Source organism: Stegastes partitus, unplaced genomic scaffold, assembly GCF_000690725.1.
Source record: "Stegastes partitus isolate 25-593 unplaced genomic scaffold, Stegastes_partitus-1.0.2 Scaffold100, whole genome shotgun sequence".
Lineage (NCBI taxonomy): Eukaryota > Metazoa > Chordata > Actinopteri > Pomacentridae > Stegastes > Stegastes partitus.
The window spans coordinates 663,219-677,092 of NW_007577831.1; the positions used below are offsets into that span (position 1 = coordinate 663,219).

Consider the following 13,874-nt stretch of genomic DNA (forward strand, 5'->3'; position numbering starts at 1 on the left):
TCTATGACAGATTAGCAATCTTGTTAAAATAGTAATTAACACAACGACTGATTCTGAAGAACTACTATGACAATTCCTTGCATCACAAACATTTACTGATGTCCAAAGTTACTGTAATAAACTGTGAACATCCTCAGGAAAAAGCTCCTAAACCTGAGTGAAGGTTCTGCAGGCTGAATGGTTAAATGCCTATGAAGGGCTTTCATTCATGCATTATTTCTAGGTATTCCCAACCTGGAGCGATTCTGCCTGCCATGACACCTACCCTGCTTCTCCTAAACTCTAGCGTGAACTTTACCTTCTGTCTTTGCATTCAGACCAAGAGGCTTGTGACGGTGACAAAGCAACGTCAGATGGCTGAGCTCCACTCTACGCATGTATGAAAACCATAATTTGAAGGACTTTGCTGTAAAAACAGCAGAGGAAGTTTTGTTTGGCACAGCACAGGAGCTGAGTTAATTGCCCGACCACAGCCTTCCCCTCTGCATCAGCGTGTTGTGGTGAGAATGTGGCCAATATGGGGAAAAAGACGACCGACTGCAGGGGCAGGGCCCGAGGGTCAGCCAGAGCGCTATCTGATACTGGGAGAAAAACAAGAGCGAAGGCATAGGGCTGGATGAATGGAAGGATGTACATGAATTACAAACCTTCCACACCCACATGCCCACTAATGAGAGAGCTGTGGTAGCAGTGGTCTGGAACTCACCCATCTTAAAGCAGAATTAGTGCAGGAAATCATGAACACTAAATAGAGTTTTATTCAATCCTGGAATATATTTAATCGCCTAATCCAATCTCGTGTAGCATCTGGAACTGTTTAAACAAGTGTATTTCTTTTTTGTTAAGATTTCTTTAGGCTACTTTGACATGGAAATGACCTACGAGGAATTTAAACTGAACTTAGGACCTTTTTCTTTGCATCATATCACATACTTTTCGTTTTCTCACGGATTCCAACCAGGCTTTAACTAGTGCAGACGTCCAGTGAAGGGTGGTTCTGCATCACACTTAAGTGAGAGAGTGAATGGGTTCAGAGCTGCCTTGTGTTCTGCTGTAACATGACCAAGGTCAGAATCACACGGGAGAGAGGTGCGATCAGTCAACCTTGTAAGAAGCATCTCTTTCCCCATATTTCTTTCTCTCACTCTTAATGGTGCCACTTCACTCCACAACACCACTGTTATTTTTTGGGAATTCTTTGCCGGATACATCCAGGATTTTGCTTGGGTGGTTTTCTTTAGAGCCAAGCAATTTATGGACTAAAATAAACTTTCATCTGGCTTAAGTCAAGCCAAAGCAAACCCTAAATGAAAAAGGTGCCCATGGATCAACTCAGGAAAACATTAGTTTTCCTTGTCAAAAATGGAGGTTTCACAGCTATAAGCTTGTCCAATTATTTGACGAGACCAAAGGAAGTGACTACAGTATGCAGTCTGTGCACTTGGCCTGTAACTGCTTAGCCCTGGCTCACCTTGAGCTACAAAGAGTTTAGATTGAGGCAATAAATCCTGTCTGCAACTGCATGGAAGGACTCAAATACAACTTCTTTTGCACAAGTATGGTGAAGGGTTGGCAAAAAGATATTAGTGCACTGTTTAACCGGTCTGTACATAGTAGGAAATGTATTGTACTAAATATTTATTTGAAAATTATACAGATTAGAATGAGCAAGAACATTTTAAATACTTCCATCCATTAACTTAAAGTTATAAAAGAGCTCACATTATGCTCATTTATATATATTATTTTATTGTTGGACCCTACCGTAATATATCTACAGGCTTTAATGCTCATGAACACATTATTTGTATGACTTGTTCTTTTGGAAAGACAAGTAGACTGATATCACTCGTTAGTCCTTCTCTCCATCCACCCCCATTCACCACAGCTTGAGCAACTCTGCTCAAAGTCTTTAAAAATACTCTACACTACTAATGGCAAGTGATAATATTGAAATACTTCAGCCATACATGTTAGAATCAGAGTCAGTTATAAGGAATATTGATAGATAGTGTCCCACCCTGCAAGTTGACAGGAGTGGTTCCTAAGGTTTGTTACGTATCAAATCCTGAATGTCTTAATCCATGTGTTTTTTAGCCATGGCGCTGACTGCCTATTATACTCATGATGTGTCTTCCAGCATATAAAAAACACCATATGGCCAATAAACAAGGTACAAAAATACAACTTGATTTTTACCAAAACTAAACAAAAACGAAGCATTTACAAAAGTGTAAAAACAAAAAAATTGACAAGCATTTTTGTCAAAATGGAAGAAACCCTAAAAAAATCCTGGGGGTTAAATGTAACTTGGACTCAAATAGACAACGATAGTGCTTTCATGACTAAACTGGAAGGGCTAAATCTGTGTACCAAAAGCTAAATTTTTTTATTTAGATTTGTTTCTTACATTATCATTTTCATCACTGTGAGCAAACAGGCATAGGGGAAAGACTGCAGGAAGCCACAATGCCCAGCCATGCAATAGTCTGGTACATAACCGATCCTGGACAAAAACGACACAAAAACGCTGCAAGCATTTATACCTCACTAAGTTAACCATCTCCTGACTGTAGCTTCATATTTAATGAACACACATGAAAGGGGTATCAACCTCCTCATCAAACTCTCTGCAAGAAAGCAAAGAGGCATATTCCCAAATGTCAAATGGTTCTTTTAAAGTGCATCATTTAGTTGAAGACTTTAAGACTTCTCTAAGTATGTGCAGATATATGTTCTCCACGGTGTATGAACTGCTTCTAACATCACGCTGTCACATGTCTCATCCAACACATGCATGTAAAAAGCACCCATGCAGAGTACAAAGAATAAAACTTGACGCACACATCTTTGGGCCATACACAGTGGTGAGTGAAACTGAGTGAATGAAATTGCACAAAGTGCTGACGCTCCTCAGAAGACCAGATGAGCACTAGCAGATGTGTAATCTGTAAAGAGCGCAGTTAAACTGTAGCGCCGTTTTGGCAGGACACTTTTAAAATGTATTTGAATTTTGTTTACACAATGTTTATTTGCAGTTAGAGACAAATGCCACTATCTGTCATTTTCTTGTACATTTTAATCCCCAGGAACCTTTGTGTTTTTCCACTGTCCATGAGAGTTTGTCCATCAACAATAAGCACCTTTGATCATTACCACCTATTTGCACATCTGCTTTTAAACTTGTGTTCTTTCCTCTCTGACCTGGGATGTCCTTCTTCATGTTCTTTACGCTGGACATCCGTAAGAGTAGTTAATCCATGAACTGCATTGTTTAGAAGCTCCTAAGATGCTTTGCAGATACATCTGTGTTCTGTTAAAGTGATTGGTCATTTCTCAGATAAAGCAGCTGGACAGTTCCAGGGGGAAGACCCCTGCCATGGTATCTGAGGCGTGGGAGGAGGGGAGGGAGGACCTGGAGGGGGAGGAGGAGGAGGAGGAAGAGATCTCAGCAACATGAGAAAACTCCCAGACACAAACCATAACAGAGGGACAGCCTGGTTACTATGAGGCAGAAATGGGACAGGAGAGGGAGAGACTCATATATTCAAAGAGATTTTTAGGTGACATTAGAAATCACTGTAACTCATTGTTCTAAAACACACCGCTGTGTTGGTTAAATAAAAAAGGTTTCTCTTCAGGGAGGGACAAAAAGGTTTAACAGGATCTGCTGTGAGAAAGTTGAAGAAAACGCTCTGAGGTATATGTACTGCTAAACAGAATCAGTTATGATAATGAAGTAAGACAGCACCCACAAACCATCTAAAATCCATTTGGTTCTACAGCTTCCATGTGGCAGTAGCCCAGGGGCTTGGAACAAACTCCTGGGAGAAATTATTCATACAAATTTACCCCTTAGTACTCACTGAAATATTACCTGTTCAAAGCAGCTCTCTGGCGGCAGATATCACCCCGTGGCCCGCACACATTACAGCAGATGTTTAATGGATTCAGGTGGGGCATTTAAAACGAGCGTGACTGTAATTTCAAGTGCCTGCCATAATCTGTTATGCTTTCCGTGACAACAGAACTACAGCTCAATGAGATGCAGAGCAAGCTACAGGATATCACATCACTACAAACACATTTTAGAATGTGCAGATTTTTATCTCAGATGATAATTCAGTTGCAGATCAACAAACCGAGCAACCAGTAACTTGTCTCATCTTGTCTAATTTGAGTATTGTGTATCAGTGTGATTACAGGAGAAGAGATGTTCAGGAATTTATGCAATACTTCAGCAGAAAAACAGCGCGCCAGCAACTGCAGCAGTAACACTGCACATATAAACATTGTGTCACTGTCCATACACTGAGTGTAGATGCAGAAGAGCTTAAAAAAATTCTTCTTTAGGAGACTGACCTCACCCTCTTGGCACAAATGCTCAGATTAGAAAGACTACCTTTGACCTTGCCCACTGTTGCCATGGTTCCTCAGCCTCCCATGCCCCACAATTCGAACAGAGAGGAGGCAGGCGGGGCTTCGGGCAAGGAAGGAAGATTGGGAGAGCGAACGTGGATGCATAACCACAACAGGTGGTGTTGATTTAAGGGAGTTCTGCCTTTCCATGCGCTGGAACTGAACCCAGTACATGACAAAGGCAGATCAAAGGGAGTTTCACTGTGGTGCGCGAAAATCCTTGTCAAATTCAGCTTCCTCCCATGAGCACTGTTTCTCTCGCTCCGGCGAGCATATTTTCCCTCCGCTCTCACTTCTTCTGAAAAAGAACGGCTCACAGATGCTGCGGCAACAGTACGAACACAAACTGTCATTTCCTTTAACAGCCCTTTGCAGATTTATTATAACAGGGGTTACCAGTGTTCTGCTAATAGTTTGTCTCTCACTCGCCCTCGGTGGACTTGAGAGCCCTCAGAGTGCAGGAAGGGCAGATGTAAAGTGAAGAGAAAGTCACAAAGGATTATGATTCCACCCATGAGAGGAAAATGCGATATTCTACAAATGAGGTTACACACCAGAGCTTGTGGGAGCACATGAACATACACAAACTCTCAAAGGGCATTGCAATGTAGTGTTTGGCTGTGTGCCAGATCTCACCTCCCTGAGGCTCTTATACAATCCACACCATGTCAGATTCAATTGCCAACTGCCAAGTGCATGCACACACACACACGGTGACGCATTAAGACACAAACACACATTACCAAAAACACACAGCTGTGTACTCACATAGAGTCCTGTGTGCCTGTCTCCAAAGAAGGGGAAAGCAACAGAGATCTCCAGGAGACCGGAGCCTCCGTCGTCCTGAGTGATGGTCTGGGTGTCCCCCTTGTCCTGGCCAAAGGGATAGAAGTCCTCCAGGGGCACAGCTGGTTCCACCCTAGGCAGCAGGTTCAGGGAGAGCAGGGTGCAGAAGCAGGGCAGCAGGGCTCGCAGCACCAACACCATGGCCTCAGCCACCCAGGGATGGAGCTGACAGCAGGCACTGCGGAGGGGAGGGAGGAGCACACACACCTGAGGCAACGAGAGCAGAGCAGAACAGGACAAGACCGTACGTTCCTCCTCTCAACCACAGCAGTCTGAATCCTCCCTCGACTGCTCTCTGGTTCTGCCTCAGTCTCTCCTCACTTGTCCTTTAGCAGTGAACTGGGCTTCTTGTGTGAGACAGGGGAATACTGTAGATTCCTTGCATTCTGCTTGCTGCTGGGCACTGCATGAGCTACACTCCGTCTCACTGAAATGAAACGAGGGAAGGAATGAAAGAGGGGGAGCAGCGTGATTCAGCTGAGATGTTTTTTTTTTTTTTTTTTTTTAAACAATCCAGCGATTTGGTCCCTGATGGTCAGCTTAGAAATATCCTCAATAAAAGCTCTATTCTGCTTGCCAAAGGAGTTCTTTCAGCTTTGGCCCCACCTCCCCCCACAGGGATTCACTACCTTGCATAATTAGCTGCTTCCAGCCAATAGCTAAAAGGAGGCTGGTAACTGGATAACCACTGGGCGGATCTATGATAATCAAAGGGCTGCTTTAAAGAAACTCTGACAAGATTTTCCCCTTTCAGTGAAACTCCCACTATGTACAGTTACCAAGGAATTCTATGTTACACGGTGAGGAGACATGCATGTGCACTGTTGTGAAAATAAACTGTGCAGAAAGTGAGGTTGTAAGAAGTGAAAAAAAGAAAGAATGCAAAGGAATTGTTGAGTTTTAAAATACTTACATTTTACACAAGGGATGCAAATGTGACTGAAAACAATCAGCAAAGACAATACAGTTGTGCTTTCTAATCTGCAAAGGGAAGATCACATGTTATGCCAAACTTATAGGGCTGTGGAACTTCTAAAGAATAAGGATCCCTACATATCCTGGAGTCTGCAACTATCTTTGAGAGAAAACACTAAAGACAGCACTGGCAACAGAGAGCGAAGGTCATTCTCTCACCCACAACACTAAATCCACAAAGGCTTTTAATGGTGCGAACCAAATGCTAGAACTCACATGCCATGAAAGGGCAGTGCTGTTCTTCACCAAGCTCACAGAAACATTTTTTCCATAACAAGACTGTGTGGCCAGCAGAATGAGCCACACTGATTATCACATCTCAAAATCTTTTGTAAAACAAAACTGTATGATTCTGCTCAGGAACACTCAGCTTTATTGAAAACAATTGCAACTGTTGCACACACTAATATTGGTTGAGGCAAACAAAACTCATAATAAAAGTGTGAGGCTTAAACAATAATACATCACAGCAACAGGAAAATTGCTCTAAATATTTGGATCAGTATTAATATATAGATATATATCCTCATTAGGATATACAAATGATGATTATGACATACAAAATTGGTACATAATCCATATGAGTATACAAACAATTACAAGAGAAGGAAAAAGTATCAGTCATGGAAGCCTTTAATCACATTGTTTCCTAAAAAAAAAAAAAAAAATGACAGCATAAGCAGTTTTAGAAACAACAACTGTAGCAAGCCAGAGGAAATCCTTAAAACAATTTGGCACATCCAGTTCACTTATAAACAAAACACTCATTGTTTGTTGTTGTTGAGTTTTCCTGCAGATTAATGTAATCCTGTGTGCACGTGTGCAGGGTGGGAGCAAACGCCTTGGGAGTGTTTTTGTGCACGTCCAAAATGTGGATGTAGCTCAAAAACAAAATGTTGTTGGGAAGCTGCCAGAGGAACAGTGAATGAAGAAGGCAGAGGTGCTACATACTTCACTGCAGGATCTCTGTCTACACACCAGGTTGTAGCATCTGATTGAAATAGGCCTGTCGTCTTCTCGTCTCCTGATCAAGCTGTTCTTTGAGAGTCAGAACCTACATATGTGAAAAACAAAGAAGCAAGAAAATGATGCGTTGACAACACAAAAACAAACATAAATCTGCAGTAGAATGGATGGAAGACAGTTTTCCCAGCAAATTACCCACAGCTATAATACCTGTTCCTCCAGACATTTGACCCTCTGGCGATGAGCCTTTTCCCTGGTTTCCAAAGCCTGCTCTGCTTGGAGCAGACTGTCTCTCAGGCGATCTGTCTCCAGAGCCAACTCCTCGTGATGACGGGCTGTGACCTCCAGAAGGCGCTGTACATGAGAGTGCTCCAACTGGGAGAGCTGCACCTGAAGACAGTTCACATAAGTTTACATAAGTGCTGGGTTTCTTAACCTGGGAAAGTCCAACTAAAAAGCACATGTTAGTGTCATTGCACCACTAATTTGCTCCCAGTTCCTTATGTTTTTCTGTTTTTCCTTCTCCCTTTTGTCTCTTGTTTGTATCCATTGTCCTTTCCCCGACTCACCTGAGACTCATCCATTAATCACCTGCTGCAATACCCCAGCTTGTCACTCCACTTCTTGGCAGATTTTCCAGCCTGCTCTTGTGATAGTGTCACTGGCTGATTCTCTTAATAAGTTCTGCTTCCTTGTGTGATTCCTTGTCTAATCAGCAACTTCTTTGTGCATCAGGGCCAAGCACCAGGCTTCCTCCTCTTGCCAAGCCTTTGTCTGCAACTCACCCTGTCTAACACCACATTTCTAAAAATGGCGAGTCAACCCCGTAACAAGCAACGCGCCACACTTAGAGTCACCAGTGTTCTGATGCCAAGTGTCCCACAACAGCCATTCACCAGCCACAGGTTCTCAACTCCTGTTTATTAATAAACTTCCTTAAACTGTGCATTGTCTCCATGTTCTACGCTTGAGTTAAGTCGGTTATTTAACCATAACAGTTAGTGGAAGGCAGGTTTCTTTAGGTTTCTGGTGTAAACAATTACAAAGTTCTCTAAAATGGCCATTGAATAAAGCAAGTGTACTTATTGTGCTTAATGAAGTAAACAGTACAATCAAACAAGCATAGAAAGATCCATATTCAGTAACATTTTTATTGTTATGCTTATTAATTTGAGAAACTAAAACTGATGCAACATTAATATAAATTAGTCTCACATAACCAGACCTACCTTCACGGTGCTGTGTCAGCACTAAAAACCTTCAACTGGTGAGTCCGACTAAAATAAATACACGTAATTGCTATTTAAAAATGCATCTCTGGAGATTTCAAATATATAATGATGTCATGTTTTAATCACTGGCTACCAATAACTGACCCAGCCTCCAAACACCCAAACAATCCCAATCTGATCATGCTGGAACAAGTCTGACCCCTATAGAATCCAAAAGATCTGCTGCCAGTGTCCCTTTTGCCAGACACCGCACGACACTCTCAGAAGCTGTTCTGGCAGCACAAGGGAGAAATAAACATTATTAGCTAGGTGGTTATTTAATGTTGAGGCTGGTTGATGTAATTTATATATCAGGGTCCATTTAATATCATTTATGTCCCCCGCCAAGTGCCAGCCTGACCCCATCCCTAGCTTAGTCTGGCAGCCTCTCACCTGCACAGCCTGCACCACGTCCTGCTTTTCAGCCAGCTCCTGCTCCAGGCTGCCGACTGTCTGCTCCAAATGCTCTCGCTCTCTGGCCACAGATGCTGCCTCCTCCTCCTTTCTCAACCTCTCCATCTCCACCTGACAAACAGCACGAGGGTGACATAATGTGAACGACTTTACCATGATCGCTCTGTACTCATGTGCCTTCCTGTAATGTGTGTAGCAGAGACCGAGCTTAGAGCCTCTCGGTTCTCACAGTCCACCTACATGTTTCCATCACTTGAGGAAAACTTTATACAACGCAGAAACTGAAGAAATAATATTACTAACCTATTGTATAATAAAGCAGCAAATTTATAAAAATCTTCTCCCCCTGCAGTGATTAATGTAACTGCTCGTTTATGTGTCTTAGTGCTTCGGCGGCAGCATGTTTTCACTCAGTCCAGCATGTGGTAGCGAGGCTTCTGACCAGCACTAAACTCATATTACTTCAGGCCTGGCTACTTTCGTACAAAGGCTTCCAGCAGTTGTAGAATTGACTTTAAGATGCTTTAATTATATTTAAAGCCAATTGCGGTTTGGCTCCCTCATTTATTTCAGATCTTTTACCTCATATTCAACACAAAGATTTTAATGTTTTGGGGTCCAGGTTTAAAAAAAAAAAAAAAAGTGGAGGTAGATGATGCCTTTACTGTTATTTTTTTTTTTTTTAGCTTTTGGCCACTATGAAACTGTTTAATATTGTTAGTATCAGAGCAAATGACTCAGAGCAATAAAAAGCTGGTTACTCTTATTTGTATGGTGATTTCTCACAGCTGCATCAACTTTTTTCATCCATGTCTGCTAAATCTGCCAGCCAGAGAAATTTCAATCTACTGCAGAAAATAAATGGAGATTCTCCTTATCTAAATATTTTATAGTGATTAATGTGATTTTGTAAGTGCTTTTTAGATAAGCACTACATCATAAAGCTTGTTCTATTGTTTCCCAGAATTATTTTTGAGAAGTCAATGTAAATAATATCTAAAGGCATTATTTCTCAAGTCAAATCTATTTATAAAAGACATTAAAGAAAAAAAAAAGCTGACCTAGAGCATTGTGCAAGTTGACATGTAAAGTATGTAAAACTGTGCCAGAGATTAGAAGCAGCCACTGTGAAGGCTCAGTCAAGTCTATTTTTGTGCTCAGATCCTTAAACATTTAAGAGCATCTGGTTGGTCAACTTCAGTGCTCTCTCCCTTGTATGATGAGGCAAGAGCTGTGCTATAGAACAACCCATTTAAAACCTTAAAAACGAACAATAAAATCCAAAAATCAATCCAGAAATGGACAGGAAGAGAATGGAGGAGACCGCTATTGGTACAATGTCATCATACTTTCTATTTGCTTTTAGAAGATGATTACTTTATATACACAAATCTAGCACAATGGTAATAAAGGCACAAAAAAAACTCTACGTCTTTGGTAGATACATAGGCCTTTACCTCAATTGAAAAAGGCCAGTTTTGACCAGTCGTCAGATCTGTTAAATTTGAAGGACCTGTTGAAGATCACTCTAAGGTTTTTCTCAAAAGTGTAGACTTTTCTCTCTTTTCACAGACATGTTACATAAGTATATGATCTCCTTGAAAAAAAGACTTTGAAGAAGAGCTGTAAAATTGCGTCGTGTTGAGCTAATCTGAAACAATGTAGGTGAAGATATAGTTTGAATTCTTGAGAGAAATTTTAGTTGCTCACACTCTTAAAAATCTTTGTACTAAGCTAACCAGCTGCTGGCAGCTTTATATTCCCTGTACATACATGACAGTTATGCGGTTTACCTTGGAAATAAAGCTAATTAGTGTATTTTTCCACTGTTGTTTGAAGGTACAGTACAACAGATTCGTCAGCTCACCTTCTCCAGTGTCTTTCTAAGTGCTGACTTGTCTTTACTGAGGCGTGTCAGCACCTTCTCCACCTCTGCTCTCTCACGCTGTAGCTTTTGCAAATAGCTCTGGAGATTGGTGACCTTTTCTTGAAGTTCCTCCTTCCCTCGCTGCAGCTGCTGGGCAGTTTGCAGTTCAGCTTCCTGCTGTTGCTTCAGGCTCTGAGACACAGTCAATTACCCATAAATCAAAATGGAGCCTCAACCTTTGCACCTTTATTTACTTACACGCTGCCGGTGTGACTCACCTCCTTCACTGTAATGTTAAGTTTCTCTAGCTCAGAAATTTTTAGCTCTGAGTCCTCCTGGGCTCTTTGAAGGCTCTGGGTTTGCTCTGTGAGTTTGTGGTTCAGCCTCTTACTCTCGGAAAGGGCATCTTGTGTTCTATCCAAACGTTCCTGTGGGTGCACATATGTTGAAGTACACTACACATAGAGCAACATAGTTTCATCAACACAGTTGGATTTTGCACTTACGCTGACCTTATGTTTCTCACATTCCTTTATATTCTGCATCTTTTGTAGTTCTTGATATACTTTTGGAAGTTGCAAGCAAGAGGGTGAATTTTTCTATCACTGAGCAAATCAGTAGGTTTATACCAAGCTACTGGAATATGTGTTTTCCTCATACTTTACATTGCTGCAGCGTTTCTTCTCAATCTCCGTCTGAAACACTGAAAAACTCAGCCTGTTCTAATTCATCAGCTGGCTTAATGAAAGCAAGGTAATGCTGGTCACATATCGTAAACCCAATGTTAACCAGTGTTATCTCAATTACATCAGGTCAGATGAATGAAGTGTTGTTGGCAGAGGCAGAGGAGGCGTTGTTGCAGTCTACAGTATGAGAAAAATAGTCTTTTTTTCAAGATTAACAATTGTTGGCATTTCTAGTAGACTCTAAAAACAAAAATAGAAACCTGTAAACGAGCATAATATGGGCTTTTAAAAAATGTCTGTCTGTAAATATATTTCTGGTCAAAGTCATCCCCAGCATTTATTTTGCTGAGCAGTGACAGACTGTACCTGCAGCAGCCTTCGGTCCTGCTCACTAGCAGTCAGAGCTCTCTGGAGCTGTGTTATCTGCTCCTGCAGAGCTCCAGTGTTGGTCCTGTTGTCACTGAGGGTGTTTGACAGTTTGTGAATTTGCTCTCTCAGCTGGCTCTCATGCTGCTCAGCTCGAGCCAGTGACGTGCTCAGCCTCTCCTCACTGACCCTCAGTGCTGCACACTGGTCTTCACTCTCACTCAGCTTCCTTCTCAGGTCTGTCAGTCTTTCCTGCAATGCCCCAGACTCTGCATCCAGCTCTGCAGCCCTCAGCTGGGCCCTCTGTAGCTCACCCTCAAGGGTACGCTGGGAAAGCTCCAGATGGCTCACCCTGCTTTCTGCTGTCTCCAGAGACTCTTTTAGCTTCCGCTTTTCTGTGTTTGCACAAGATTCAAGCCCCTGCAAGATCTCCAACTTGTCCTGTACAGGAATTGGGAAAAGATTTTCTCAATCTCAAAGAAAATGCTGCACAGCATTTCTGTCAGTATTTCTTTCCCTTTTACATACCTGCAGTGCCCTGGACTGAGTCTGAGCAGCTTGAAGACTAATCCTGAGTTGAGTTATCTCCTCCTCAAGGTTCCTCTTCTCCCTCTCTGCACGATGTGCAGCTTCTTCCTGCAGGGAAAGGGAAGTGTGCGCCGTATGCAGACGTTCTGCCATCTCGCGTTTTCCTGAAAGAACATGTTATTATGTAATACATATAAATATGTTGCTTCTCTATTCAAATCACTTCTAATAATTTTTGTATAATTACTATTACTATTTTTTACCCTCCTCTGATTGTGTCAAGGACCTCTGTAGTTGTAGCAGTTGGGTGGATGACTTGTCCTGGCTGCCTTTGAGTTCTGTCACATGTTGACTTAGACTAACTATCTGAGCCTTGGCTTCATCCTGATGAAACAAAACAACACATTTAAGTGCAAAAAATGCCTACAAATCAGAGTTTGAGGTTTGCATCTTTGAGCCTACATTTAGGTACGATTTTCAAATATACCTTCTCTCTTTGTGTATCCCTGAGTTCCTGCTGTAGTTCCTGTAGGGCTATGTGTACTGATTCCACAGTCAGCTCTTTGTCTTCACCATGAGGTATAGACAACACCGATCCATCCGTCACACTCTCTGTCCCTGACCGGAGACCACACTCATTAATTTATCTCCTTACAGCAGAGAAACATAGCAACATGATATCCTATTAGGAAAAGGGCTCAACTATACTTTTCACATGCAAGTGGCCTCTCCAGGGTGAGGCAGACCGTCTTCGTGACCCAGGTTTGTCTGAAAGTCTTGTAGGGTCTATGCCAACAGTGTGGCGCAGAGCTGAATACAACCCTGCCAGCTTGAGCTCCACATCCTTGCATTTGGCATCGCTGCGGCCCAACTGCTCTTCCAGGTCCTGGGCCTTGTTTTCAGCAAAGCCAACCTGCACAGAGAGTTCCTTGACCTGAGTCCTGGCATCCTCTAGAGCTGCCTCCAGCTGGGCAGTGGTTTCTCTGAGCCTTTGGTCACTCTGGTGTAGAAAAGCTTCTTTTGATTTCAGCAGCGCTTGGTTTTGCTGCTCCACTGTTTCCAGTTCCATCACACGACAGTGCAAACTTGCAACCTGTGCAAACACACAGAATAGCAACACAAAACAAACTTTATTACTCTGCTGGTAACACATGTTTGGTGCTCCCCTCCAGTAAAGTCATGTTTTTTTAGCTCCTTAACATGTCAATATGCTATCTTTTTTAACACTGGAAAACATATCATGAGCAAAATAAGCAGCCAATGCAATGGCAGAGCAGTTCCCCTTTGAAACTGCAGTGTACGATGACAGCCTTGAAAACCCTTAGCTCTGAGATTTCACATATAATACACCTAAAGTACCAATTATGTCAGAGCATTTTGTATCATTTGTCTTCACAATATGTTTTATGTTTCACACATGTATGACTGAATTACTCCAATATTATGACGTGCCTTTTTGTAGTGCAGAGTAGTTCTACAGTGTTTGAACAGAAGGTGAGCTGGTGTGCTTCAGCTGTCATGAGTTGGGAGGGGTGG

The 13,874-nt window shown here is 42.1% G+C and overlaps 2 protein-coding genes across 3 annotated transcripts in view; both read right to left on the reverse strand.

Moving 5' to 3' along the window:
- The window catches only part of sned1 (sushi, nidogen and EGF-like domains 1), a 39,137-nt gene extending 33,438 nt beyond the window's left edge, over positions 1 to 5,699 (reverse strand). For both annotated transcript variants that reach the window (XM_008277552.1, XM_008277551.1), the window contains exon 1: positions 5,188 to 5,699. In XM_008277552.1, coding sequence (XP_008275774.1) covers positions 5,188 to 5,406 — 219 coding nt within the window. In that variant the 5' untranslated portion in view covers positions 5,407 to 5,699. The remainder of the gene's footprint in view (positions 1 to 5,187) is intronic.
- An 891-nt stretch (positions 5,700 to 6,590) lies between these two features.
- The window catches only part of crocc2 (ciliary rootlet coiled-coil, rootletin family member 2), a 38,544-nt gene continuing 31,260 nt past the window's right edge, over positions 6,591 to 13,874 (reverse strand). Inside the window, exons 27-36 of the mRNA XM_008277555.1 lie at positions 13,047 to 13,431; positions 12,826 to 12,956; positions 12,602 to 12,722; positions 12,339 to 12,502; positions 11,811 to 12,251; positions 11,037 to 11,186; positions 10,759 to 10,950; positions 8,871 to 9,002; positions 7,417 to 7,596; positions 6,591 to 7,294 (exon numbers count right to left, since the gene is read on the reverse strand). Coding sequence (XP_008275777.1) covers positions 7,211 to 7,294; positions 7,417 to 7,596; positions 8,871 to 9,002; positions 10,759 to 10,950; positions 11,037 to 11,186; positions 11,811 to 12,251; positions 12,339 to 12,502; positions 12,602 to 12,722; positions 12,826 to 12,956; positions 13,047 to 13,431 — 1,980 coding nt within the window. The 3' untranslated portion in view covers positions 6,591 to 7,210. The remainder of the gene's footprint in view (positions 7,295 to 7,416; positions 7,597 to 8,870; positions 9,003 to 10,758; positions 10,951 to 11,036; positions 11,187 to 11,810; positions 12,252 to 12,338; positions 12,503 to 12,601; positions 12,723 to 12,825; positions 12,957 to 13,046; positions 13,432 to 13,874) is intronic.